Raw genomic sequence first — 27,025 nt, 5'->3', positions numbered from 1 at the left:
TTTTACTTTCACTTATATAATTCTTGTATTTAATATGTTTTCTAACCTTAACACCTATAAATTATTTTAATCATAAAATAAATAAAGTATTACGTTAAAATTGTTAAATCATTGCAATATTTAGGTGCTATCAATAATAAATAGTACATAAAAATATAACCATGAACGAAATGAGATTTCAAGCTAAAAGAGAAGACAATGAAATGCTCAACTTCCTTCCAATAGTAAAAGTCACATTCTCTTATTGCCTTCAATACTTTTTTTTATTCCTACTTGCTAATGAGTCATGAATTTTTTTCTACTTGTAAGATACAATAATAAACTATCAAATATATAAGACAGTGTCTCCCTTCTCTGCTCCTTAAAACTTGATTTGGAGGCACAAGCTTCCCCATCATAGCAATGTGAAAGTCTCAATGCATTAAAAGATTGAACTCGTCGTCATCGATCACCACTATATAGTCATATCCAAGAGAACTCCCATAAGCTTGAAACTCATCAATCTCGCCCCGGGCAACTTGGATTCCAACCAACACATTTGCCTCAATTTCACGCTATTGCAAGTGATCTTTAACCAAGTCACTTTTTGTGAGATTGCAAGTCTTGAGTCGAGAAGACTCCAGGCTCTCTTGCATTTCTTTAAGTTTAGAAGCTGTGTGCATACCAACACTGCACATGATATAAAAGGATAAAGAAATATCTAAAGAAAGTTCTATGTATTCCTAATTCCAAGTAAAAAGCTTTTGTTTATGGGAACAAAACAGCCATAAGTAAACCCATCTTAACCACATAAAAGAAATTGGCAGCAAATTTGGGAAAAATAATGTCAGTAAAACCTAAAAGATGACTAGTGCTTACCTGTATACAATACTACAGTTTGCTTATCAGAATTATATATGTATTTAAATTCACTGATATTTATTGGGCCCACCTGTCAACCAAAGTGATTCAGTTCACATCATGAAGAACACTTCAGTTGGAAAGCGAAAAAGAAAAAAACAGTTGACCAAGGCACCATTAGAATACCAGTTCATGATAATGTTTAAAGCTCCCAGGCTCCTCTGGCATAATAGTTGCGAGTACAGCCACTTCAATTGATCCAACAAGAAAAAAAATGGAGGAAGAATGGAAGAGAAGGAGAAGAGTAGTCTGTGGCGTGGGAAGGAGAAGACGCTCGAAGAGGAGAACCTGAAATCATATTGGGGTATTTTCGGAATTTTGTAATTTTCATTAAACCTATCGCCTCCTCAAATCTGATTACCGTATAATCAGAAATTGAAAGCAGTCCATTAGCAGCTTTCCTTTATTGCTTTCTCCCACAACAATTTTTAATAATAAGTGATTTTTTCATAGGTTACCAAAGGGGCTGGGTTCCCAAATTTTTTTTAAAATCACTTATGACCCCTAAACAATGCCAAACGGGTACTTAATGGTTTCTCTAATCTCTTTACAAACGTAGTAGCGTGTGTTACACACGCTTGGAATATGTCCATTTGCACTGCGAACTAGTCGGCCCTTCCATAGATACGTGGCTGCCAAAGTGAGAAATTGAATTTTCTTATTTGAAAAAGTGCTTCAGGGGGTCTAAAATGGAAACTCCTTTTTATTTACAACTGTTTTTTTTACACTCAATTCATTTGTTAATAATACATTTTATAATACGAGAAGTTTGTAGCTTGAATGGTTATCTTATTTTAGAAAACCTCTCGAACCATCTTCAACAATATAGAATATATATGACACTTGGAAACTTAATAAAATGTGATTTTCTTTAAAACCAGTCATAATTTATCAAGTGCAAGCACCAGTCATTTGCTGGAAATTAACTCAACTTACTATTATTGGTGGCAGATGGCACAAAGATACCCCAATAGTGAGAGAAAGGTTTTCTGATATATTTATGCCACTATTTATTTGTTCTATTTTTACAACCCGACTATACATAAATATGTGTACTTACTGATAAGTGTTGAAGTTTATTCGAAGGAAAAATAAAATAAAATTTACCATGATGAGAAAAAGAGACAATACAAGAGGAAATCAGACGCATTTTCTTTTCGTGTATAAAAGGTGTGAGCCAATAATGCAATAGGTTGCAATGAAATGAAGGCCATGCAATCAATTAGAATTGTCAGGATCATGTGGTATACATATATCCAAAAGACGCAAGCCACTTGCCCCCAAAAAGGGTTTGTGGTAAAATGAGCACCATGCACATCGAGTGGCCAAAACGTACATGGAAATGGCATCTCTACCCTAATAAAACCGTAGAGAGAGAGAGAGAGAGAGAGAGAGAGAGACATCCCAACGTCACCCCCCCAATGCCGTGCTGGACCACATTTGCTTTCTTGAGGTTGAAGGAGTCTAAGTGACGTGAATATTCTTTCTTTGTACAATTTTCTCGACTACTAATTCTTCCTTGCTTTCTACTGTGGGAAAAGTTCTAGGGTGGCCTTTTGAACATGGCATTATTTTCGTTGAATTTGGACCACCTCTTTTATAATGTCTACATCAAATTGAAGTAATTGGTTCTTTTTCTTAATTTCTATTTGTGTTTTATAATTTATAAATTTTTTTGAGGCTCGTCGCGACACTAATCATCACGCAATGAATGACGTTTTAACATTTTTAAGGTAGCATGCTAATATTATGGAAAGGAAGTTTGTTGATGTGAAATGTCTGGATATCGTAGGGGCCTCAATCCTGGTTCTTTGATAATAGCATTTCAACAAAATTTCCAATGAAAAAGAAATAATACAATTGTCTTTAGAACTGTCAGGAAGAAAGTGCTCAAGGTGGTTGGTGTAGAACAAAATGGAATGCTATGAATTCACCATGTGGCATCTCAATGGCCTGTTATTTCTGCAGCTCATCCCAACAAACATACACCAATAATAATTTTTAAAAGGGGAAGTACCTTCGAGCAGAACTTTTTCAAAAAGTGCTTTCGAAGATTGTGGTTATATGGGTAAAGTGAATAAAAGAAACTGCAGGACTGACATTCTTGTGCTTTTCGGAATGTTCTGGACAACTACCCAAACCTTGGTGAAGCATATAGAATCCCGTGAACTTTTCATGCCCTTTTTTTTTTTTTTTTTTTTTTTTTTGCTTCAAGCTGCTTCAAGAAAAGTGTTGTCATGAAATACATTTGGGTACCGGTACATGAATTATTAGTGTACAAAAATTATCCTGTGGTTTAATTTGTAACACGTCTTTCTCAGGTTTTCTGGTCTTTCTTTCTATAGTGATTTCTTTCTTAATTACATGCCTATTTCAAGCGAATTTTTTTACAGCAAGTTTCTGGGCCTCATATATCTGATGAACGGTATTGTATTTTGAATATTTTCTTTAATTGCATGCCTTCAATGAAAGCTCTGCCGATCTGGTTCTTTGCAGAACCAATGTGCTTAATTAGCATCTCAGAATTAGAGCGCGCAAATAAAATGAGTCTCTATGAATTGATGCATGTGTTCTAGGACGAAGATTTGGTATACTTATTATTTAGGGTAATTTTCACTTTACTGCGTGATGTGATTAATTGCAAGTGAACAATATCGCTTAAATTAGTACAGTAGTAAATAGAGTATCGTTAATCTATCAAATACTAGAGTGATTTATTTCTAATTATATTTGAATTTAAACGATAAGAGAATTATGATGATTAAAATCTGTTGAAGAAAAATATGAACCTCCCAACATAATTTCACAACCACTAATTAAATAATAGAGTTTTATTATTTTAGGTTCAACCCATTCGAGACGTGATGTCTTTTAATTACAATACCTTGCTTCAAGGAAACACCCTTTGATTCATCATAAAGAAACAAAACATGTGTGTTTGGCTTAGCAGGTGCCCCTAAATCGAACCTCAGGGTGCCTTGTATCCCTTCCGGAAATTAAGCCACTCATAGTTCAAGAATCGTAATGAATAAATGACTCATTGCGAGGGAAATTTGATTTGAGTTGTATTGAGTGAATTTAGCTTAATAAACTAGGGATTTAATTTTGAATTGTGTTTGGGGCGAATTTGGCTAAGAATAAACCAGGGATTCTGTTTGGATTTAAGATTTGGGTGGTTGCATCTACATTGCTCTAGATTGCCTACGTACCCTTTTGAAGGGATCAAACCAACGTGGTTTGGAAATTTGGAAATTAATGGGTAAGTGTGGCCCACTAATTTAGAATTTGTGTCTTTGAGACAATTTGGAAATTTTAAGATTTTTATAAGTAGATGACCAGTGAGAAAAGTTGGAAATTAATGGTAATTGTGGCCCACCAATTGAGAATTTGTGTCTTTGAGACAATTTGGAGAGATTTCAAGATGTTCATAGGTAGATGACCCATGAGAAAAGTTGAAAATTAATGGGTAAGTGTGGCCCACTAATTGAGAATTTGTGTTTGAGAGATTTGAATTTAATCTCATTGAAATTTGCATGGGTAGATGACCCATGGGGAAAAAATTGATGGTTTTGTACTATATTTCTTATTGTCAATGTCCAAGAAAAATAATGAGCAATTTTGATGAACCCACTAATTTTCTACAATTGACATTTGCATTTAGAAAAGTATTTGGGCGAATTTGGATAAGATAAACCAGGGATTCAAATTTGGTTGCGGTTGCGTCTAGTGGGATGCTAGACTGTCTACGTACCCTTAATTGGATCAAACTGACATATTCCAATTATTTGGAAATTAATGGGTAAATGTGGCCCATTAATTTAGAATTTGTGTTTGAGAGATTTGAATTTGATTTCATTGAAATTTGCATGAGTATGACCTATGAGAAAATTTGGAATGGTTTTATACCATTTTTATTGTCAATGTCAAAGAAAATTAATGAGCTATTTTGATGAACCCACTAACTCAATTCGATCATTGACACTTGGATTTTTTCCTCAAGCATGATTTTGAGGATTTGAGATTAATGGGCTCTCGTGATGAACAAACCTGTTAAGCCATATTGATGCTCTCTTGGTATCTTTTGAGAATGAGCTTGATGCTCGGAGCATGACCCAGCAGTGGAATTTGGAAGAGCAAGGCCGCATGAACTCCTTGTGGGTTTAGGCCTCCTGCATACCCTCACTCATATCTTGACTTGAGTGTGGAATTATACTAGTGTTCTTTGAACTGCCTCACTTTGGATTGATATCTTTTTAGCCTTTAGACTGCACTTAAACACTTCATAATTTGATATTGGTGCTGACAGTAAGGTTTGAGAGGCTTGAGATTGCTCTTTGGTTTTTATCGGGGCTTCATTGTTGTGTTTTTTGAGAAAACTCTTGCTACTTCGATTCATGGGAAAATTGAGGCAAATAGATCGGAATGCCATTTTGTTGAGCTTCTTTGACTGCCAACTTATTTAGTTCTCGTGAACCTTTGTCGACACGTTTCGATACATTCCTCTTGGCATAGTGTCTCATGGCTTACAATCTTTCTTCTTGGGATTCATATGATGACCTTCTATAGCTGTCCATGCTTACTTTCTTCGACATACAATTAGTAACGTTGGAGTCAACAAGTCTTGGACTTCTTGTGCCTTGTCTTTAAAACTGCTGACGTTGCCTTTACTTCATCTTTTATTTGGTGTGCAGCCAAATACTATTTTTTTTATTCTGTACAGAAAAATATGTTTTACAAGGAATTAATGGACAATGGAGCATCTCAAACCATCATGCTTTTGAGCATTTGTCGATGAACTGCTTTGCTCTACTTTGAAGCCTTCTCCCATAATTTGTATTCTCTGAGAGGGATCTGCACTTCTTTTGGTTTAGTTTGCCTGGGTTTTGACTCAAACTTTGCATATTTAGATTGTTGTAGCTGATAGCTTTGGGCTTGTTAGCCTTTGTTATATTTGCCAATTCTTCCTTCCTTCTCCTTCTCTCTTGCATATGACATGCTGGAGTGAAAATTTGACAAAACAAATCTTGCAGTAAACCCATTTTCTTTGTTTGCTAAGTTAAACAAACAGACTTTCATAGCCAATAAATCATATGGCCTTCCTTTTGTTTTTAAATCTTATTGACTCTTCTCATTGTTGTTTGCATAAAGCAATTTTGAGAGTGTCATATTTGGGAAATGGCGCAAAGGCACAACACCATGAAGCCGACCACCGCAAATTTTATTGTACTTGCATCTTTTTGTTTATAGGCTTCCTTTTCATTTTTTTTTTATAGGATCGCCAAAGTAGAAGTGGGCATTGAGACTTGAAAACTGGAACACCGAACCAGATCAGTGAAAAAAAACTAGTTGATCGAAAAAGTCAACAAACTGGACCGAATCGGTTTGGATTTTCAACGCACCAAACTGGACCGCACCGAACAGGACCGGTTGTATTTTTTTATTACAAAATTTTAAAATCCAATGCTATATTTTAAATTTTATAATTAATATTTTTTCAACTTCAACTTCAAAAAATTTCTCATTGTATGAATTGGATCATTTGTTAATTTTTAAGTAAAAGAAAAAAAACTCATTTATTATAATTTTTATTTTTTTGGGAAATAAATTTAAAAAATTAATAATTATGTTCAAAACCGAAACTGGTCAGAACCGAATAGGGTAGTTTTTAAAAAAAATTTGCTTAAACCGAACCGAATTGGATTGGTTAAATAGTATCAATTCTGGTTCTGGTTTGAGGTGAGAACCGGACCGAACCGGATCGTGCCCACCCCTAAGCCAAACAGTGGGTCGAACACCCCATCCATTTCTTGTGAGTTGAATACCCAAAGACTTTCTTGTTGAGTCTTGAGTGAGCTTCATTCTCGTGGGTTAAATACCCAATATTTGATTTATGGGTTTTCCATCAAAATGGATTTGTTATCCAAGAAATTTGATTTGAGGATTGAGACTCAACATACACTTATCAACCATTAATCCGGGGTGCAAAACTCAATGCTTTGATTTCAAGGTTTAATATCTAATGACAGACTTTGCATCCAAATTATTTTGGGGTAACTCACCCATGGATTTTGCATCCAAATAATTTCGGGTTTCTCACCCATGAATTTTGCATCAAAATTATTTCTGGGTTTCTCACCTATGTATTTGTGGCATGCTATGCTTAACACAGAAAAAATGGATTCATCATCCATAGAATTTGTTTTACGGGTTTGACCTCATTTGATTGAAAGAGAATTGCTCAAAAAGCATGGAGGAAATATTTCTCAAAAGAGGACAGCAGATGGCTTAATGGTTGTCTTTGGTCTCTTCAATTTCGTAGCATTGTAGAAGAAGAACAGCACCTTTTGTTTTTTGTTTTTTATTTTTTTTTGTTCAGCCTCAAGCTGTGCTCTCTCTTCACTGCCCTCATATTTTTCCTTTGCAGCCTTGCTTTTATTTATTTATTTATTTTGTGTGTGCAGCCTCACGGCAACCTTTCCCTAGATCTCCCCCTCATTTCTACAAATATTCTGCAGCAACCTCCGCCTCATTGACCAATACAACCTTGGCAAAAAAAAAATTGTGGATTTTTTTGGTTCAACAAAATCTAATTAAGTAAATAAAATAAATTGAGATTAAGTCAATAATGTAAAAGATGAAAATAAATATGATAAAGTACTAGGACACTGATTTCACCTAGCTAATCCCACCCAAATCCTTCTAGCTTGTCAAATCTTAATTACCTAGCATGTTGATAATCGTTTTCTCTTACCTTACCAATACTCTCTTCTGAGTTATATTAGTTATATTCCTTACCATCAATCCACTTCATTCCTAGTTGTGGATTTACATAGCTAAGAACTCATTAAGATTTGTGGAAAACATTAAAGACTACACAAACCATAACCTAATCTTCTGAGTCGGCTATGTAATTTATGGTACTTGTTACAAGAAGCTATTTATTAGGCATCTCATTCTGGTCTCAACCGAATTCTTCCAATCATGCAATTAGTGGTCAATTAATTGAAAGCATTAAACAGTAATTTATGGTACTTGTTATAAGAAGCTATTTATTAGGCATCTCATTCCGGTCTCAATCGAATTCTTCCAATCACGCAATTAGTGGTCAATTAATTGAAAGCATTAAACAGTAACAAGCACTCAACATATATAGATAAATAATATTAATAATATCAAAGAATTTGAGTATAGCTAGGCTACATCGTAGCCCTATAAAAGAAATTAGTTCATAAAAGACTTATTAAGAAATATGATGGTTGATGAAGACATGGAAGACACTAAATTCCAGAAGTAGAACGCCAAGGTTGCGCAAGCTCTCTTCGTATTCTCCTTTAAGTGTTTCGACTATGAGTATGTATGTGTGGAATTTGATGGAGGAGGGTTAAGGATCCTTTGATCAATGGCCGAAACTCCCTATTTATAATACTCCTAGAAATCCTACCTATCTAAGATATAATTACAATTGTTATAAAAATAGGATTCTTTCTAACATAGGGTCTTCTTTATTTCTCCTTGTTTGACTTGGTAAGACTTGAACCATCTTGAACTTGAAAATTTGACAATACTCTTTGCAACAAAAGGAATGACTTGGCTTCTTTTTAATTAATCTCCAATCTTCATCTTCTTGCCCCTTTTTACGTCAATTTCTCCTATTTCACAATTCTTTCCAAGATCTCACAAAACCAATTAAAACAACTAATTTAATCCAAAGAAATTAACAAATAAATAAGTAAAGGAAGCATAATATATATATATAAATATAAAATATAAGCTTATCACTACGTTAAAGTTTACCGACTTTTAAAGTTTGATAAATCATTTTTTTTCTTCATCATGGTCGCATACACAGTTTATTTTCACACCACTTTCATACCTACCATCAGTCTTTCTATTCACAAATTTGTTAATTGATGACGTGGCAGTAGATAGGCCCCACAAATTATATAAAAGTAATAAAATAAATTATGAAAAATTATAAATCTTTAAAAAATAAAAGAAAAAAACCATAAAACTCTCTCCATCCTTCTCTCTCTTGCCTCTCTTTCTTTGACTTACCCAACTATAAAATAAATTAATTAATTAATCAAATTTAGAAATCAAACCCATAGGTCTTTTTAAAAAATAGTCTTTAAACAAAAATTAAAACCCATAATAGAATTAATATGGAATCTAGAACTCTTCAAGACTACAATTCTTATGGAATATATGTGCCGCTAGAGAAAACTAGGTAATTGCCGCCCCAAATTATACAGTTGTATCACCGGAAGCTTACTAAAAATTTGTTGGTAACAGAGCAACTTCTCTTTCATGCAGGAAAAGAAGATAACAGCTAGAGCGTTCTACATATTTTCTATTGCTCTACTGAGAATAGTCCTGCTTCAACGTATTCACACCATAATTTATTGGCAATTGGACCCCAAGGGAAGCCGGCCCGTTAACAATTTTGCTCTTCATGGGTGACTGGCAATATACATTTGAATATTGAAATATAAACTTTTAAAGCCAACATATCAGTTGCAAAGAGCTCGTAGCTTAAGTGATTAAGGGGATTTACCTCTTGTTTAAGCATGCAAAAAGAAAGAAACACATTTACACCCGAGGTTCTAGGTTCGATTCTTCTCTCTCCCAATATCACAGGCATAAAATTAAAACAAAAAAAGTCTACAGAAACATAAACAAATACCTTTTGTTGATAATCTTATATACCACAACCACCACCACCACCTTGTGATGATTGGACTTTCTTGTGGAACAGTGTTATGGTTTTATGCCTAGAAAACAAAACTTCGCTGTTTTAATGGGCAGCTTTTTATGAACAAAAAAGATTTGATATATCTGTGTTTTGGGTTGCGGTGGAATAGATAGAGACTTGCTGAGTACAGGACAGATAGAGAGGTCCATAATATGCATTGCATAAATTAAAATGGATTCCTAATTAATTAAAAATTGTTACCAAAAAACAAGGAATTATGTTAAATAATTACAACGAAATCTAATACTTTTTAGTTTTGGTCCATTGAATCCACTCCCGGCGGCTAATATAGTAAAAAAGGAATTCAAATGTTGAACGGCTTATAATTAATAATGCTTAATTAAAGTTGATCACTTTCTTTTTTTGGCAGAAGATTTATTTCCGTACGAATATTCATGGCAAATTATTGTTTTTTATTATTGATTTTTATAATCAAAGGACACTAAGAAAAATTAAATATTGAGAAATATGGCAGGCCGGCAGAAACAGTGCAACAATATCTGTACGAAAAATGAATCCTATAAAAAATTCAATGGCTAATCAATTTGAATATAAAGGGCGTTGTTAATGATGAGATTAATTTTGGTTTAATTTACCATATATTTTCTCTCCCCATTGGAAGTTTTATATTGCTTGCTTGGCAAGCAAACAAGAGAAGCAGAGAAAAGAAAAAGGAGTGGACAGCTATAAACAATCAGAAGATTGGACCAAAAGAAATAAAAAAAATTGTAACCGTTTATCTATGGTCTTCACTACTTGTTTTCAAATATAAATCTTTCGTAAATTTGGTTTTAGCGTTGTCTTGTATGTATGAAGCAATTAGTTTCCGTGAAAAATGTCGATTTTCTTCTAGAAAAAACACGTTTATTATTATTATTCTAATTTTAATACACGATGAAGACTTTTAACCCTATACGGTAATACAACTTGAACTTAATTAACATGAAGTTAACTGTTCATATTGGTGATTACTTGATACGATCAACTCATGAATAACACAATCAACAATAGGGTTAAAGTTAACTAGTGTTCAACCAACTAAAGATGTACATGGGTCCCAAATGATACGACACAAACACGATAAGCATGCTCGATTCTCACCCTTAATGTTAATCTGTACACTAATTAAGGCGACGGTCCATTGAATTGAATAATTTATGAGGACAGACAAACATATTATAAGCATTCTCGATAGCATATGGTCAATTACTACAGCAAGCTACAATGCGAGGAAACACCACACAAAGACAATGGCATAAACTTGCTGCCAAAGTTTTCATTCAACGGTCTTAATAAGGAAAAAAAAAAATCTAACCTCGTTTCGTGTCTACACTTAAAAATGCAGTGGAGGCAGCTGTTGCACTATAAATATATTGCTACCTAAGCTGTCAACTCTTCGTTAATTCAGTCTCTCTATCTCTCTCTCTCTCTCTCTCTCTCTCTCTCTCTCTCTCTCTCTCTCAAACAGAAACAGAAACATGGAAATGTCTTTGCCATTGCAAAGCATCAACCCTAAGGTAGCAAAGATGGCTCCAATGCTGCAGAAAGCAAGGCCAAAGCAAAGAGCTCATAGTTTTAAACTTCGAACCATTTCCTGCAGAGCTGATGGATTACCAATGCACAAAAAGAAGCCCAACTTTTATGAGGTACTTTCTCTTGGTTCTGAGAACAACGTAGGCTTGTATGACATAAAGAAAGCCTATAGAAGCATGGCTCGCAAATTCCACCCTGATCTTTGCCCTCCCTCAGCAAAAGAGGAGTCAACAAGAAAATTCATTGAGCTTCAAAAGGCTTATGAAACACTTTCTGACCCGATTTCACGCGAAATGTATGATTACCAGCTGGGTTTGGCTGGTTCATCAGCAGGGTTAGGGGTCGAGGGATTTTGTATGGAGGTAAAGAGATCCGTGTTTCAAAGGGAGGTGTGGGAAGAACAACTTCGTGGATTGCATAAGAGGTCTCAAACCAAAAGGGAAAGGAAAAATTATCGGTCAATGTAGAATTTTGTTTTATATTATTTTATGTAATTCTTTGACACTTTTTATATTGTCTGTTTGTAATTATCTATGGACACTAGAGTTTCATCTATTCTTTTAATATGAATAACACCATATGCACTAAAGTCTTTTGTCTGATTAATTTTTTTTTTTTCATTTATCAGAAAATAATTTAATTTCTGAAGAAATCGGCACATCATCCTTGGCCCAAATCTATGCGAAAATACATGTACCCATCGACTGGGAATGACAAAAATTACACTGCTCTTTGACCGACAATGGGGTCGGTCGACCGGCATTAGACATTCACATGAAAAACCAAACATTAATGCCAAGGTCGATTTATTAATTTTGGAGGTTCTAAATAAAAATAAAAATTGAGGCCTTTTATGTTGAATGTTTACTTTATTTTGAATAAAAGTTAAAATAAAAAGTTTCAAGCATAGGTGTTAAATTTGTTTTTTTTTTTCCGGTCTGAAGGTGTTAAATTTGTTAGTTTATGAAAAAAGGCAAAAATATTTTCGAATAAAGCCCAAAAAGCATAAAAGGCTGTTTTTGCTACGTTGCTCTTATTTACCCTCAACGCCACCCCTTCTCTCTCTTCAGATCCACAAAACCAAGAAGAACACTCAATGGCATTATCTGGACTTGAAAACATTAAAAAATTAATGTAGAAGAAATAAAATAATCGAAAGAGACGATGGGATGTGGAGGGCGAGCGGCTGCTTGGGGAGAGAGGGCAGCCGTTAGAGCAAGTTCGACGGGCCAGCCGAGCCCGAGGCTAGGGGGGGAAAAAAAAATTTCGTTCCAGTGGCCAGCCCAAGCCCGGGGGGCTTGTGGGTCCCACCAACTCAGGCCAGCCTGAAGGCGAGTTCAGCCCACGCTTCAGCCCGTGGGTGCTGACGTTAGCGAGCGCGTTCAAATTTTTTTTACCATTTACGTGTGCATTGCAAGCGCCAACGGTAAAAAAAATTTGAACCAGCGCGCTGACGTCAGCGCGACGCCAGCTCCAACGGGAAGATGCCACGTGTTGCGCCCCCAGCCCTCCAATCAGCATATCCGAATCCAATCCAATGACTGGCATTTTTTGGGCAATAAAATTATGAAATTTTTTTTACAAAATTCTAAAAAATTAAGATTTTTTTTTTCTATAAATACCTATAAATACCCTTTACTTTCAACACCAATCCTCATACATTTCATTATACTTCTACTATTATTCACTCTTTACTCAACATTTTCCTCTTTTTCACCTTGTATTTTTATTTCATATTTTTATGGCTTCTTCTATCGAAACCGGAGGGGCTTGGAGCACTATGGAAGATGTTTCCTTGTATGAGGCTTGGCTCCAAATTTGTCATTGTCCCGTGTCTGGCAATGAGATGAAATTTTTTCATATGTGAAAAAAAAATTCATGCCGAATTTTGTGAAAAAATTCCGGGTTCTACTCGTACGGAGATGGCATTATCTAGTAGGTGAAAAATTCTCAATAAAGAATTGGAAAAATGGAGAGATGCCCTAGCAAAAGCGATGGACAACTATAGAAGCGGGGAAAATCGTACTAACGAGGTAAGTATTTTATAATTTTCGTTTTATTAAGTTTAATCTCCTAATATATATATATATATATTGTTAATATTGCTTGCATTTTAAATATTTTGTTAATATTTCTTGCATTTTAAATATTTTGTTCATATTTCTTGCAATATCAATATTTTGTTAATATTTCTTGCATTTTAAATATTTTGTTCATATTTCTTGCATTTTCAATATTTTGTTAATATTTCTTGCATTTTCAATATGTTGTTAATATTTCTTGCATTTCCACTTGTTTCTTAATTTTCTTGCACTTCTAATTTAATTGTAAGGTTAATTGCATTTCCATTATTATTATTTTTGTTACTTGCATATCCAATATATTTTAAATATTTATTGCATTTCTATTTTTTGTTAAATAGATGATTCAAGCACAAATGTGGTTTGGTGCAACCGGGGGTGGCAAAAAAAATTTCAACCATCATGAATGTTGGGAGGTGGTGAAATATTGCAAACGCTTCATAATTATTCCGACGGGTCCCGCCGTTGTGTTAAACGAGACGCCACTCCGTGATTCAATAACATCGGATTCACCTCTCGATTCCCCTATGAGTCAAGACTCACCCATCGAAAAGGAGCTGAGGCCCATTGGCCGAAAGGCCGCGAAGGTAAAGAAAGCGGGTAATTCAAGCAATAATAATTCAAAGTTTTTGGAGGAAATTGCAAGGCAAAACGACATAAGAATTGAAATGGAGCAGAAACGTCAGGATAACGAGTTGGCCCTTCAAGCTGAGTATGCACGAGAAAGGGAGTATTTGCGCAAAAAAGATATAGACAAGACGGATCAGGAAACCATGACGATGGATACAAGTCATATGTCCCCTGAAACAAAACAATTTTGGAAGCTAGAACGAAGGGATGTTATGAGAAGAAGACTTTTCCGGGATGATGGGCCTAGCAACACGGATTGGTTAAATGATGGAAACCATTAAATTAGTTAGCATACCTTTTATGTATTTGTATTTTTCATGTTTTCTATTAAAGTTATTGTAATTCATGTATTTTATTTTAGTAGTAGTAATTCGTAATGACTTGTATTAGATTTCTTTATTTAATAAACAAAGAATTCAATAAATTACATTTTTATTCAACATATTCCATACTTCAAACAAAACAAAATTAAAATAAAAAAAACTACAAACAAGGCACAATAATACTAACAAACCACAACCAAACCATAATAAATAAAAATACAACACAACCTAACCATAACTAAATAAAACATAACCAAAGCATCTATGCTCCATCATTCATCTTCATTGCCTTTCACCGCCCATAGATGCTCAATCAAGTGAACTTGACGCATTTCATGAATATACGAAGATTGCATCTCTTTATATCGATCTATCATTCGGGTCATCAAATGACCATCCCTCACCAACAGTTCCGGCTCAAATGGTTCTCCACTTGGCCCCATGGGCCTTTCATAAATCCGTGCCAAGGCCGTGTTCATTGGATCCGGTTCGTAGACCTCTAAAGCATCATAATCGTACTCATCCTCCACAATCATATTATGGAGGATGATGCAAGTCATCATAATGCTTCTGAGGATCTCCTCATCAAACATACGGGCCGCACCTCGAATAATCAACTACCGATCTTGAAGGATGCCAAAACACCTTTCGACATCTTTCCTGTATCCCTCTTGATAGGTAGCAAATAATGTTTGCTTCTGGGATCGAGGATTCGGAATGGATTTGACAAAAGTGGTCCACCTCGGGTAAATGCCGTCAGCTAGATAATACCCCGTTTGGTACACTGTATTATTGACTTGATAGGTGATATTGGGGCCCTGGCCTCTCAATACATCGTTGAAGATCGGGGATTGACCCAGCACGTTGAGCTTATTTTGGGATCCTGCAACTAGGGGTGGGCACTCAAACCGGCGAACCGGAAATCCAAACCGAACCGCACCGAATCAAACCGAAAAAAAACCGAGTTGACCAAAAAGTCAAAAACCAGTCAAAAATCGAACCGGACCGGTTTGGACCGGTTCCGGATCCGGTTCCATGTCTTCAAAAACCGAACCGGGCCGAACCGAACCGGTGAAACTAAAAAAAAATATATTTTCAATATATATTTTATATTTAATGCTATATTTTTAATTTCACTAAAAAAAATAATATTTATCCAAGTTCAATGTCAAAATATCTTTCTTTTCTCACTTTAATATTTATTTTTTATATGAAATTGAATAATTTGTTAATTTTCAAGTAAAAAAATAATATTTCAGTTAAGAATTGTATTAAAAAGTAATTTAAAAAAATAATTTTTATAATCCGGTTCAAAACTGAACCGGAACCGGAACCGGACCGAAACCAGTTCAAACCGAACCGGACAGTTTTTGAATTTTTTTTATTAAAACCGAACCGAACCAAACCGGATGAATAGTATTGGATCGGTTCTAATTTGAGGCAAAAACCGGTCTAAACCGAACCGTGCCCACCCCTACCTGCAACTCCAAAGAAGGCATGCCAAACCCATGTGTCGAAGCCAGCAACGGCTTCAAGGATGATACTTTTTTGGCCTTTTCTATTTCCGTAATCACATTGCCAGGCAGTTAGGCAATTCTTCCATTGCCAGTGCATGCAGTCGATGCTACCAATCATTCCTGGAAATCCTTAAGCTTCGGCTTTTTGTAGAAGCCATTGGAGGTCCCTGGGAGTAGGTCTACGCAGGTAGTCCCTAGTGTACCGAGTTTTAACTGCTTGACAAAATCTTACCAAAGCCTCCAACGTAGTGGACTTCCCCATCTGGGCAATCTCATCCACCTGATCAGCAGATGCTTCATACGCCAACATTCGTATAACAGTTGTAAGCTTTTGCTCTGGAAGAAGCCCCAAAACCCAATAGCATCACACTTTTGAACAAAGTATGCATCATAATTGCAAATATCATGCATGACTTTATTGAACAAATGAGGTTGCATTCTAAATCGCCTTCGAAAATCAATATCAGAGTTCAAAGAAGTTGGGATAAAATAATCTTCCAAAAGATTCTTACCCCGAGAATGCCTATGTCTGTCCACATTCTGGCGGCGGCCGACTTGTGAACCAGGGCGACGAACTTGGTTCTCTTCATCTTGCAAAGCCACTGCTATGAGAACTTGTTCATCGACTTGTTTCTGCAACTCATTGATTTCATCTGCTCTACGGTTTCTCTCATTTGTTTCTCGCTCTTGCCTCTCCAAGTATCTCCTAAAATCTTCCATTGAGAATGAATGAAGTATGAAATCTAAACTCTGAGAAATGAAAATATAGAAAGATGTGGTGTGAGAGGTATGAGCCGAGCCTCTGGTTTTATAGAAAATTTTGGCAAGATAGACATGCCACGTGGCTTGATTTGATTGGATGAAAATCTTATCTGAAATTTAAAATTCATCCGAAATTTGAACCCAAATTTATATGAAATTTGAATTTTGAAATTCATTCGAAATTTGAACCCAAAAATTTATCTGAAATTTGAATTTTGAAATTCATCCGAAATTTGAATCCGAAAATCTTATCCGAAAATTTTATCTGATTATGAATAGTCTTGACACGTAGGAACCCGGGAAATCTTATCTGAAAATATTATCCAAATTAATTATTTTCATTAAAAAAGTTGTGATAAAAACAAAAAAATGAATAGTAATTGCCCTTAGCCATGGCAATGGGTGGAAACACAAAATACTATTTGCAAGGGCAACCACTATTCACGTGAATAGTGGCTGCCCTAACTCCCCCCTTGCCATGGCTAAGGGCAAATGGGTGGAGTTGCTCTTAGTAGTGCATTAATTTTTTCCTTTTTATTCTTAATTTTAATTTTGGCGTTCAACATTTTGAAATGAAAAATTATCACTCTTTCAATAGGGGTGGGTTCGCTTCAATTACACAAACCGGCAACCGAACTAACGGTGGTCAGAATGCTACAAACAAGACCTCCACCGACGTCGATATTGTCGGCTTGCCGACTATCAATTGAACCAATGGTTTCGATCAACATGGTTTGACGAGGGCAAAACCTGGGAGACATAAGAAAAGAAAAGAGAGAGAGAGAGAGAGAGAGAGAGAGAGAGAGAGAGAGAGAGAGAGAGAGAGCACAGAAATGAGAGATGAGGAACACTACTACGATTTACTATTTGCGCGACGGAAGTTTGCGCGACGAACATATTTTCGTCGCGCAAAAATCACTATTGCGACGAAAAAAAAATACCGGAGCGCAAACAGCAGAACACTTGCGCGACGAAAAATTTTCGTCGCGCAAACAATCTATGCGCGACCAACACTAATTTCGTCGCGCAAAGGTCGGGGAAAAAACACCGGTTTTTTTTTTGGCGCCAGAATCTTGCGCGACGAAAACAATCGTCGCGCATGACAATATTGCGCGACAATCTAAATGTTTCGTCGCGTAAAGATGGACAGAAAATTGTCTAATTTTTTTTGCTGTAAAAAACTTTGCGCGACGAACTTTTTCGTCTCAAAAGACGCCTTAGCGCGACGGAAATATGTACCGTCGCGTAAGAAAACGAGGGTTACTTAATTTTGGCGGCAAAATGCAGGGTGGGAAAACTTTTTTTGCGCGACGGAATTAGCTTCGTCGCGTAAAGTGTAATGCCGGTGCTATCTTGTGCGACGAAATAAATGTTATTTGCGCGACGTAATCGAAACCTTGCGCGACGAATAATGTTATTTGCGCGACGGATGTTTGTGCGACGGATAATTTTATTCGTCGTGCAAAAAACCTGATGTCGGCAGGCAATTGCGCGACGGAAATGTTTTTTTGTGCGACGGAAAAGTGGGTTTTCGCGACGGCATTTTGCGCGACGGACTGGGTTGTTCGTCGCGCAAAGTCTTTCTTCTTCATTTTAGTATCTGCCATTGCTTCTCTCTCACTCTCCCACTGTATTTTGCTTCTCTCTCACTCTCCCTGCCGTTGCTCTGCTGTGAATTCAGTACGTTCATTGGGTATGTATTTTTTGTCGTTAGTTTAAATGTATTAATGTAAATTCATAGTAACGCTATTAATTTTGTTATCGTTAGGGATATTTGTGATTGGTGATTGGTGGAGAACGATTGAGAAGGTATGTTATTGTAAAAGTTTGTTTGTTATGTTTGTAATTTTTTTGTGAAGTTATATGTGTATAATGTTGTGAAATTGTGCGTGACATAGCACAATGTGTTGTGATGTACGAAGTTAATTGAAATTAACTTCGTACTTTTATTTTTATGTTTAGTAACACGTAGTTTCCCGTTCGAGATTAGTTGGATTTCGTGCATGGATGCGTAATGCATGACTGCGGTCCAATTAATTCTTGAATTGTCCCATTATTTGGACAGTTTGGTAATGCATAGTGTTGTCACATAATCTTCGGCTACAGGATTAGGTTTCGATTGTGGAGATTTCGGTGTCATCTCGGTACGTTCTTCGGGTGGTACGTAGGTATTTATACCTATGCCCACTTCAAGAACTGTGTCGAGATGCTGCCGAAATTAATCCACGTCGAAATCTAATCTCATGTAGCCGTAGGTGACGTGACAGGACTATGCATTCCCGAATGGGATAGGGCCCTTGCCGGAGGCATAAGGTGACATTATAACTTCGTATGAAGTTGTTGTGATTGTTGTGTCATGATTGTGGTTTCAGGAATTATGGACAGAAGGTGGATACAGAACCCGAATAGATGCGCAGACGAATACTTGGATGGAATCGAGGATTTTATTGAGTTTGCACGTAGACACAACCCGGGTGCAACTAGAATCCGTTGTCCTTGTAGGAGGTGTAACAACACGTTGTTGGAGACAATTGAAAATGTTGGATTTCATTTAGTAAGGAATGGAATGATTGAAACATATAGCATTTGGAACCTTTACGGCGAACAAGTAGAGCATGCTTCGTCTTCAAATGCCCCAAGAGTGGACAATGTTGAACCTATTGTGGATCCTAATGATCAAGTCATGGGTATTATACATGATGCTTTTCCATTCGCATCGACCAACATCAATCAGGAAGGGGAAGATGACGTGCCTACACCAATAGACAGTGCGGAGTTTGAACAGTATGAAAAACTGTTAAAAAATGCCAACCAAGAGTTATACCCGGGGTGCGAGAGCTTTTCCGTTCTCACTGCCATTGTGGAGCTAATGCACGGAAAAATAAAGTATCGTATGTCGAACTTGTGTTTCGATTACTTTTTGGGGGTTTTCAAGAGAATGCTTCCGACGGACAATTGTTTGCCGAAAGACCATAAACATGCACAGAAGGTGTTGCACGGTCTCGGATTGGGTTATGAAAAAATCCACGCTTGCAAAAATAATTGCATGTTATTCTACAAAGAGCATGAAACGTTGGATACATGCCCTATATGCAATGAGTCGAGGTTCAAAATGACATCCCAGAATAGAACGACTAAGATACCACAAAAAGTCATGCGTTATCTGCCCCTTAAACCTAGGTTGCAGCGATTGTATATGTCGACGCATACTGCCACAGACATGAGATGGCATAAGGAAAAACGGGTAGACGATGATGTGATGCGGCATCCTGCAGATGGGGAGGCATGGAAAGAGTTCGATCGAACGTTCCCCGAGTTTGCTGCTGATCCCCGAAATGTAAGATTGAGACTTGCCACTGACGAATTCAATCCGTATGGGGTTTTAAACCAACACCACAGCACTTGGCCGATTTTCGCCTTCCCATATAATTTTCCGCCTTGGAAATGCATGAAAAAAGAATACATGATGATGACTGTTTTGATAACTGAGGATCCTGGCAGGTCAATTGATGTGTACTTAAGGCCTCTGGTTGATGAGCTGAAGGATTTATGGACAAACGGTGTTCGCACGTACGATAAATCAACTGGGAGGATGTTCACTTTGCGAGCAGCAGTTATGTGGACTGTGAATGATTTTCCAGCATATGCAATGGTTTCTGGGTGGAGCACAAAGGGTTATATGGCATGTCCTGTATGCAAGGAAGATGTAACTTCTGGTTGGCACGCGGGAAAAGTTTGTTACCTTGGTCATTGGAGATGGTTGCCATGGGACCACGAGTGGCGAGAAAAAGATAAAGAGTTCGACGGGAACACAGAGCGTCGCCTCAGACCTAGAGAATGGTCTGGTGATGAGATCTTGGAACAGCTGAACCGTTTGGATTTTGCTCCGTTCGGGAAAACAGTTAGTCGGACCAGACCTGCTACACATTTGAACTGGACGTACAAGCCTATGTTTTTTGAGCTCCCATATTGGTCGAAACTGAAATTGAGGCACAATCTAGATGTGATGCATGTTGAGAAAAATGTATTCGACACATTGGTGGGCACGATTTTAGATATCGAGGGGAAGACGAAGGACACGATCAAAGCTCGTCTTGATTTGGAAAGAATGGGCATACGAAGGGGTTTATGGATGAATAAGGACAGTGATAAAGCTAGAAGGGATCTTGCATTCTTTTCTATGAAACCGAATGACAAAAAGGAGTTTCTAAAGTTTGTATCGTCTGTCAAATTTCCCGATGGGTATGCTTCTAATATCGCACGTTGCGTGAATGTCGATGGGGGTAAATTTACTGGACTTAAGAGCCATGACTGCCATGTGTTCATGCAACGCCTACTTCCTGTGGGTATTCGACACCTACTGCCGGAAGATGTGGTGAAGCCAATCATGTTGTTATCCAGATTTTTTTCCCAACTGACGGCAAAAACATTGCGAAGGACAGACATGTTTCAGTTGCGCCATGACATTGTCCAAGTCCTATGCAAGTTTGAGATGATATTTCCTCCAGCTTTCTTTACAAGTATGATGCACGTGATGGTTCACTTGCTAGAAGAGGCATTGCTTGCTGGTCCTGTCAACTATCGATGGATGTATCCAATAGAAAGGTATATAATCTTTATCATTTGTGTATGCATCATTATCGACAGTTTGCTAATTTGTATCATATCGTTTTATTTTGGCAGGCTTCTCGGAGAGCTGAAAAAAAGTGTACGCAACAGGGCAAAGCCCGAAGGATCAATTATAGAGGCTTGGGTTCAATATGAGTCGCTTACTTTCTGTGGAATGTATTTAAAAGATGTGGAGACGGTTTTCAATCGTCCTCAACGCAATAATGACGGAGGTATGAGAAATGAAAAACTTTCTGTTTTTGCCCAAAGCGCACGACCATTTGGAGATCCTGGACGAGGAGAGTCGTTTTCTAGAAATGACATGGAGGTAGCGCATTGGTTCGTACTAAACAATTGTGATGAGATAATGGCCTACTTAGATGAGCATGAACAGATGATGAAGCGAGAACATCCATCACATTTGGTTGCCCGGAAACACCGTGAATTATTTCCACAATGGGTTTTGGATTCTGTAAGTTATAAGTGTTTTCTCATTGACAAATATAAATTTTAGTATTTAATTTTGTCAGACTAACATGTAATTGGTTTTGTATACTATTAGGTGAATAAATTGAAATCATCGAATTCCCCCACTTACAGTGATGAGTTATATAACTTGGCGTTCGGCCCAATTCGCGCTGAATTGTTCTCGGGTTGTAATGTTAACGGCGTCAAATTTTTGGGGGCCGCACAGATGACAAGTTGTGTACGCAAAACAGCGGTGTCCATGTCCCAGGTGGAGGCGAAAGTACGGACATTGATTTCTATGGCAAACTGACAACTGTCGTGCAATTGCTTTACAAAGATCGATACCAAGTCATCATGTTTAAGTGTCGATGGTTCGATACCAACCCAAATAGGGCGGGAAGTGTTAAAATCGACCATGGAGTACTGTCTGTGAACATTAACAGAACTTGGTATGATGACGACCCGTACATTTTGGCAAACATGGCGTCCCAAATTGTGTATCTAGATGACCCTAAAGCCGGGAACGGGTGGAAAGTTGTGCAGAAGATGGATCATAGGAACGTGTATGATATACCAGAACTAGACCCAAGTGACAACGACGTCGACAATGTGGCTGACCAACGTTTAGAATCTTCAATGGAAAATGATGCGGAAACACTTCGAGATACAAATGTTATACAAGAACCGTTTCAAATAGAAGGAGTGGCTTCAGTCGAAATACCGATTCAGTCAATTACAATTGACCTCGGTGATCTTCCCCGATACGATGTTGCAGTGGGCCCTAGCAACGCCAATGATGCAGTTATAGAGGAGGAGGAGGAAGAAGATTGGGAGACCGAGAGTGATGATAGCGACGATAACGAAAGTTATTATAGTTCAGATGATGAATAATGAATTTATTTGTAAATTTATTATGTTAGTGTATTCATTTTGTGTAATACAAATCTTTGAATATATGTAGTTGTCCATATGTAGTTGTGTATTCATTCTCCATATTTCATCACAAACTTCAGTGGAATGTCAATACTTTAGTCAGTACTTATTACGACCCCATGCTTGTTGATTGGTTTTTATTTATTTATTTATTTATTCACGCCTTAAGGCCTCTTCAATTATTATCTTTTTCTTTTGAGATATAGTTATTTCTTCATGTTTAAACAGAAAATTTAAGTTATTTCTCCAATATTAGCTGTGTGCCACTTATTTTTCTTCACTTTGGTTCATGATTAGTGGCATCAATCTAGTCAAACCGATAAATTCGGTCGATTCAAATCTTAATTATCAATTTAGTTTGGTTTTGATGAAGAAATACAAAGCCTTCCCAAAAAATACAAAGCATAAAAAATGATGAATACAAAACCTTTCCCAAAAATACAAAGCATACACAATTTGAATTAAAGGAGGAGTTATGGCGCCAAATCCTTGCGCGACGAAGACACATTATCGTCGCGCAAAAATACCATACGCGACGCAAAAAAATGCGTCGCGTAAATTTTGCGCGACGAACCAACCTCGTCGCAATAGTTTTCGCGACGAACATGAATGCGTCGCGTCTGGGATTTTTGCGCGACGATAAGAAGAACTTCGTCGCGCAAATATATATTAGGTTACGTTATAGTATAATATATACACACATATATATTTCAAATTGGCGATCGAAGTATTTCATTGTATTCATATGGAGTGTAGGACTGTTGGTGCAAAAAATCATCAACATCGGAGTTCAAATAACCGTTCAATCATCACTTTTTATTTAGAACCGTTGAAAAGCTTTACCCCGTTACTTAATCTCTGAATGTTTTTTTGGGCCGAATTTTGTTGTCTATGATCTCGAATTATAAAAAAACAAGTTTGACGGCTGGATGGGTGAAACTAGTTTCGTAGACTGCGTGTGCTATCAAAATCGTCTATTCACCAAAAACTCAAAAATTTGTTCATACATTTGTCAAAATGTAACTTAACGTTTATGTGGTATCCCCTAGTGTAAAAATCTGAAATTGAAGATCAAATTCAGTCATTGTATTCATATAGGGTCAACAAATGTTGCTGCAAAAAATGATCAAAATCGGAATTAAAATAACCGTTAAATCATGACTTTTCATTTATAACCATCGAAATATTTTGTCCCGTTTTCTGATATCTGAATGTTTGGTCGTTTTGATTTTTGGCGTATACGATCTCCAAGTATAAAAAAATAAGTTTGCCGGTTGGATCATTGAAACTATTTTAGGGTTTAGGGTTTCGGGCTTAGGGCTTACGGCTTAGGGTTTACATTTTAGGGTTTCGGTTTTGCGCGACGAATAATGTTAATTTCGTCGCGCAAAGTGAAAGTCATAAAGATTGCGCGACGGATATTCTCATATTCGTCGCGCAATCTGGGACACACAGTTCACCCCTCCATCCCCTTTGAACACTTAGTGAAAATTTCAACCGAATGAAATTCTGAACTGGCGCGACGAACAGAATAAAAACGTCGCGCAATCCATTTTGCGCGACAGATATTGCGCGACGCGTAGTTACTTCGTCGCGCAAAAGGCAAAGACCCTTCAGTTTCAGCCCAACCCTAAACCCCAAAATTTTGGCGGCCAGAGGTGATTTGCGCGACGAACACGGGTGCTTCCGTCGCGCATGGTTCATGAATGCCATTTTGCGCGACAGATATTGCGCGACGCGTACTTACTTCGTCGCGCAAAAGGCACAGACCCTTCAGTTTCAGCCTCCCGCTAAACCCTAAATCTCAAAATTTTGGCGGCCAGAAAGTGTTTTGCGCGACGAACAGAAACATTTGCGTCGCGCAATGATAATATTGCGCGACGCTTGCTTGCTTCGTCGCGCAAAAGGCACAGACCCTTCAGTTTCAGCCTCCCGCTAAACCCTAAATCCCAAAATTTTGGCGGCCAGAATGTGTTTTGCGCGACGAATCCCGTTGTTTCCGTCGCGCAAGGTTGATTAGGGCCACTTTGCGCGACGATATTTCCGTCGCGCAAGATTCATTAATGCGATTTTGCGCGACGGAGTTATGGTTCGTCGCGCAACGTCGAATAAATCTTCAGAAACGACCCGAGCCTCCTTCTTCCCCATTTCTGGTTTTCCTCCCTTCTCTCTCCGCCGTCGCCTCCGCCCTCTCTCTCCGTTCGTTCCTCAGCCACCTCCCTGCCGTCACCTCAGCCGCCTCCCTGCCGTCGCCGCCTCCCTGCCGTTGCGTGTCGTCGGTTTTGTCCCGAATCTTCGCCGTCGATTTCTCTCTCCTCCGGCCGCCATTTCCGACGCTTGAGGTATGATTTCTCGACTACTTTTTGTGCTCTAGCTGATGGTTGGTTAGGATTTACTGAATTTTTGCTGTAGGAAATAGGAATTAAAACCTAGGTTTTGGCCGGTTTGAGAATGTCAAATCCGGCCACTTCCGGCCATTTTTCGGGGTCCGTCCGAGAACAAAAGTGGCTCCAATTAATGTTTTCAACCTAGGGTAGGAACCTTGGCCCTTAGTTTTTAGAATTTTCCGGCGAATTTTATCGCTTTGGACACCCACGCACTGCCGGCGCGTGTGGTGGCGGGTGGGATACTGTGGCAGTGGGGCACTGGGTCCCAGAGCAATCCCCTGTTTGTCACGAGCGCTTAGGTTTGCTCGGATTTGAATTTGGTTGCCGTTTGAGTCTTGATCGGATTTCGCCTATTGTGCGATTTCCAGGTTTGATATGTTCGGACCGTTGGATCGAACTGAAACTCACGTAGTTGTACCTTTATGTTTCTAGGATCGTTTAGGATTCGACCGATCGTTGATCGGAGTCCCGGATACTCCGAAATTCCAAACCCTAGGTTAGGCTATGCTTTTAATTAATTAGTTTAAATTCTGAATGAAATTATATGTACAGATGTCAGACTTGATTAGACGTGGTAGGTCGATGACGACTGCACCGAGTTCGGATCCCCCGGCTCAGTCGGCATCTGCTGCCACTGCTCCTGCTTTGCTGGACCACGTGGTGGTTGGTCCCGGGGCGCCCCAGGCGCCTGTGTCATCTGCGTCATCCGTGGCGCAGCCAGCTAGTGCTAGGCAGCGGCACCGGCCCACCGACACCATCGACACGACATCGACCGACGGTACTGGTGCCTCGGGATCACAGCCAGGTATAACTACACTTTTGTATTGTTAATTTTATATTGAAATTTGACAATGTTTTTTTATTTAACATTAATACCTTATTTCTTTGCAGCGAAGAGGAACACCCGAGGACCGTGTCGTCAGCTGAAGACGGCGAAGGTCACCCGGGTGACCAACAGTCGTATCAGCATCGGATACGACGAGCGCCATCGGGCTGCACCGACGGCGGAGTTGCATAGCTCCTTGGCCCACGACATTGGCCACGTCGTGCGGACCCATTGCCCGATGCAATGGAAGTCTTGGAGGGTCATGCCTGACGAGATCCAGGCGGAGGTTCGCGGCCAGTTGTCGGTATGTACCTTACATTTTCATTATTTTTCTTTAAAATTGTGTATATTTCTATTACTTAACGTATCTAATTAATTGATTGCAGACGAACTATAACTTGGAGGATCTCGACGAAGAGTCGTTGACGTACGTCAACAGACTCTTCGCTGAGAGGTACAAGCAGTGGAAGAGCGACTTGCACTACCATTTTCAGGCCTATGATGATCCGCAAGTCGCTCTTCAGGAGGGTTGCCCGAAGGAGCTTGAGGGGCGGGAGGATAGTTGGGAGTGGCTCTGCGCTCATTTTCAAGCGCCCGAATTTGCGGTATTTTTTTAATTATATTTGTTTAATTATTACTTATTACTTATTAATGTTTATTTTATTTTTTTATTTCATTATTATTTAATTTTTTATATTTTAACTAATACGTTTCATTTTTTGTATAACAGAATAAAGCCCAAGTGAATAAGGGTAATAGGAAGAAGAAGACCCTTCTCCACCATTCCGGCTCCAGACCCTTTTCTTATAGGATGGATGCACGGCGTCGGGTAATAATCACAAAATTTTTATTTCATTTTTGATACTAATAATCACAAATTTTTTTATTAATTTATTTTTTTCATACTAATATTTTTCTTCTCTTGTTCAATTTAGGAGGGGTCCAAGTTCCCAGAGATCGACGTCTTTGGTGACGTTTATGTTCGACCCGGGAATGAGTTGGCCGAGTCCCTTCATGTAAGTATTATTTAATTTTAATTCTTATGTTACGCATTCAATTTATATGCATGTTTTAATTTATATTTTATGTTATGTTCAACAGACGACGATGGTGGAGAGGAGCCAGCTTGTTCTTCAGGAGTCCGCCTCCCAGCTTCCTCCCGAGACTCCGATCGAGTCTGTGGCTCCTCCACCGGATGCTGGATTTCAGATCTTGACGGAGACGTTGGATCAGACTCTCAGGAGGAGGCCGGGGACATATTGTCGAGGGATGGGGAATGCCCGGCGGAGGGAACCTCGACCTCGT

The 27,025-nt window shown here is 38.1% G+C and overlaps 2 protein-coding genes across 2 annotated transcripts; both read left to right on the top strand.

Annotated features, from left to right (window-relative positions):
- LOC18774726 (chaperone protein DnaJ) lies at window positions 11,131-25,725 on the top strand. Its single transcript, XM_007207572.2, has 2 exons — window positions 11,131-11,547; window positions 25,447-25,725. Exons 1-2 carry the CDS (start codon window positions 11,131-11,133, stop codon window positions 25,723-25,725), a joined length of 696 nt encoding a protein of 231 aa, XP_007207634.2.
- Window positions 25,716-26,337, top strand: LOC109949706. Its single transcript, XM_020565808.1, has 2 exons — window positions 25,716-26,024; window positions 26,107-26,337. The coding sequence occupies exons 1-2, from the start codon at window positions 25,746-25,748 to the stop codon at window positions 26,335-26,337; spliced, it is 510 nt and encodes a 169-aa protein (XP_020421397.1). The 5' UTR covers window positions 25,716-25,745.

This window comes from Prunus persica, chromosome G6 (assembly GCF_000346465.2).
Source record: "Prunus persica cultivar Lovell chromosome G6, Prunus_persica_NCBIv2, whole genome shotgun sequence".
NCBI lineage: Eukaryota > Viridiplantae > Streptophyta > Magnoliopsida > Rosales > Rosaceae > Prunus > Prunus persica.
The sequence above is the reverse complement of the archived record's forward strand: the minus strand, read 5'-3'. Positions and strand labels throughout refer to the sequence as shown.

Excerpts from the sequence above, each read along its gene's own strand:
- LOC18774726 (XM_007207572.2), top strand. The coding sequence starts at position 11,131 with ATGGAAATGTCTTTGCCATTGCAAAGCATCAACCCTAAGGTAGCAAAG. Across the intron at positions 11,548-25,446 it reads TCGAGGGATTTTGTATGGAG|ATGTCAGACTTGATTAGACG; the intron begins GTAAAGAGATCC and ends TTATATGTACAG.
- LOC109949706 (XM_020565808.1), top strand. The coding sequence starts at position 25,746 with ATGTTTTTTTATTTAACATTAATACCTTATTTCTTTGCAGCGAAGAGG. Across the intron at positions 26,025-26,106 it reads AGGTTCGCGGCCAGTTGTCG|ACGAACTATAACTTGGAGGA; the intron begins GTATGTACCTTA and ends AATTGATTGCAG.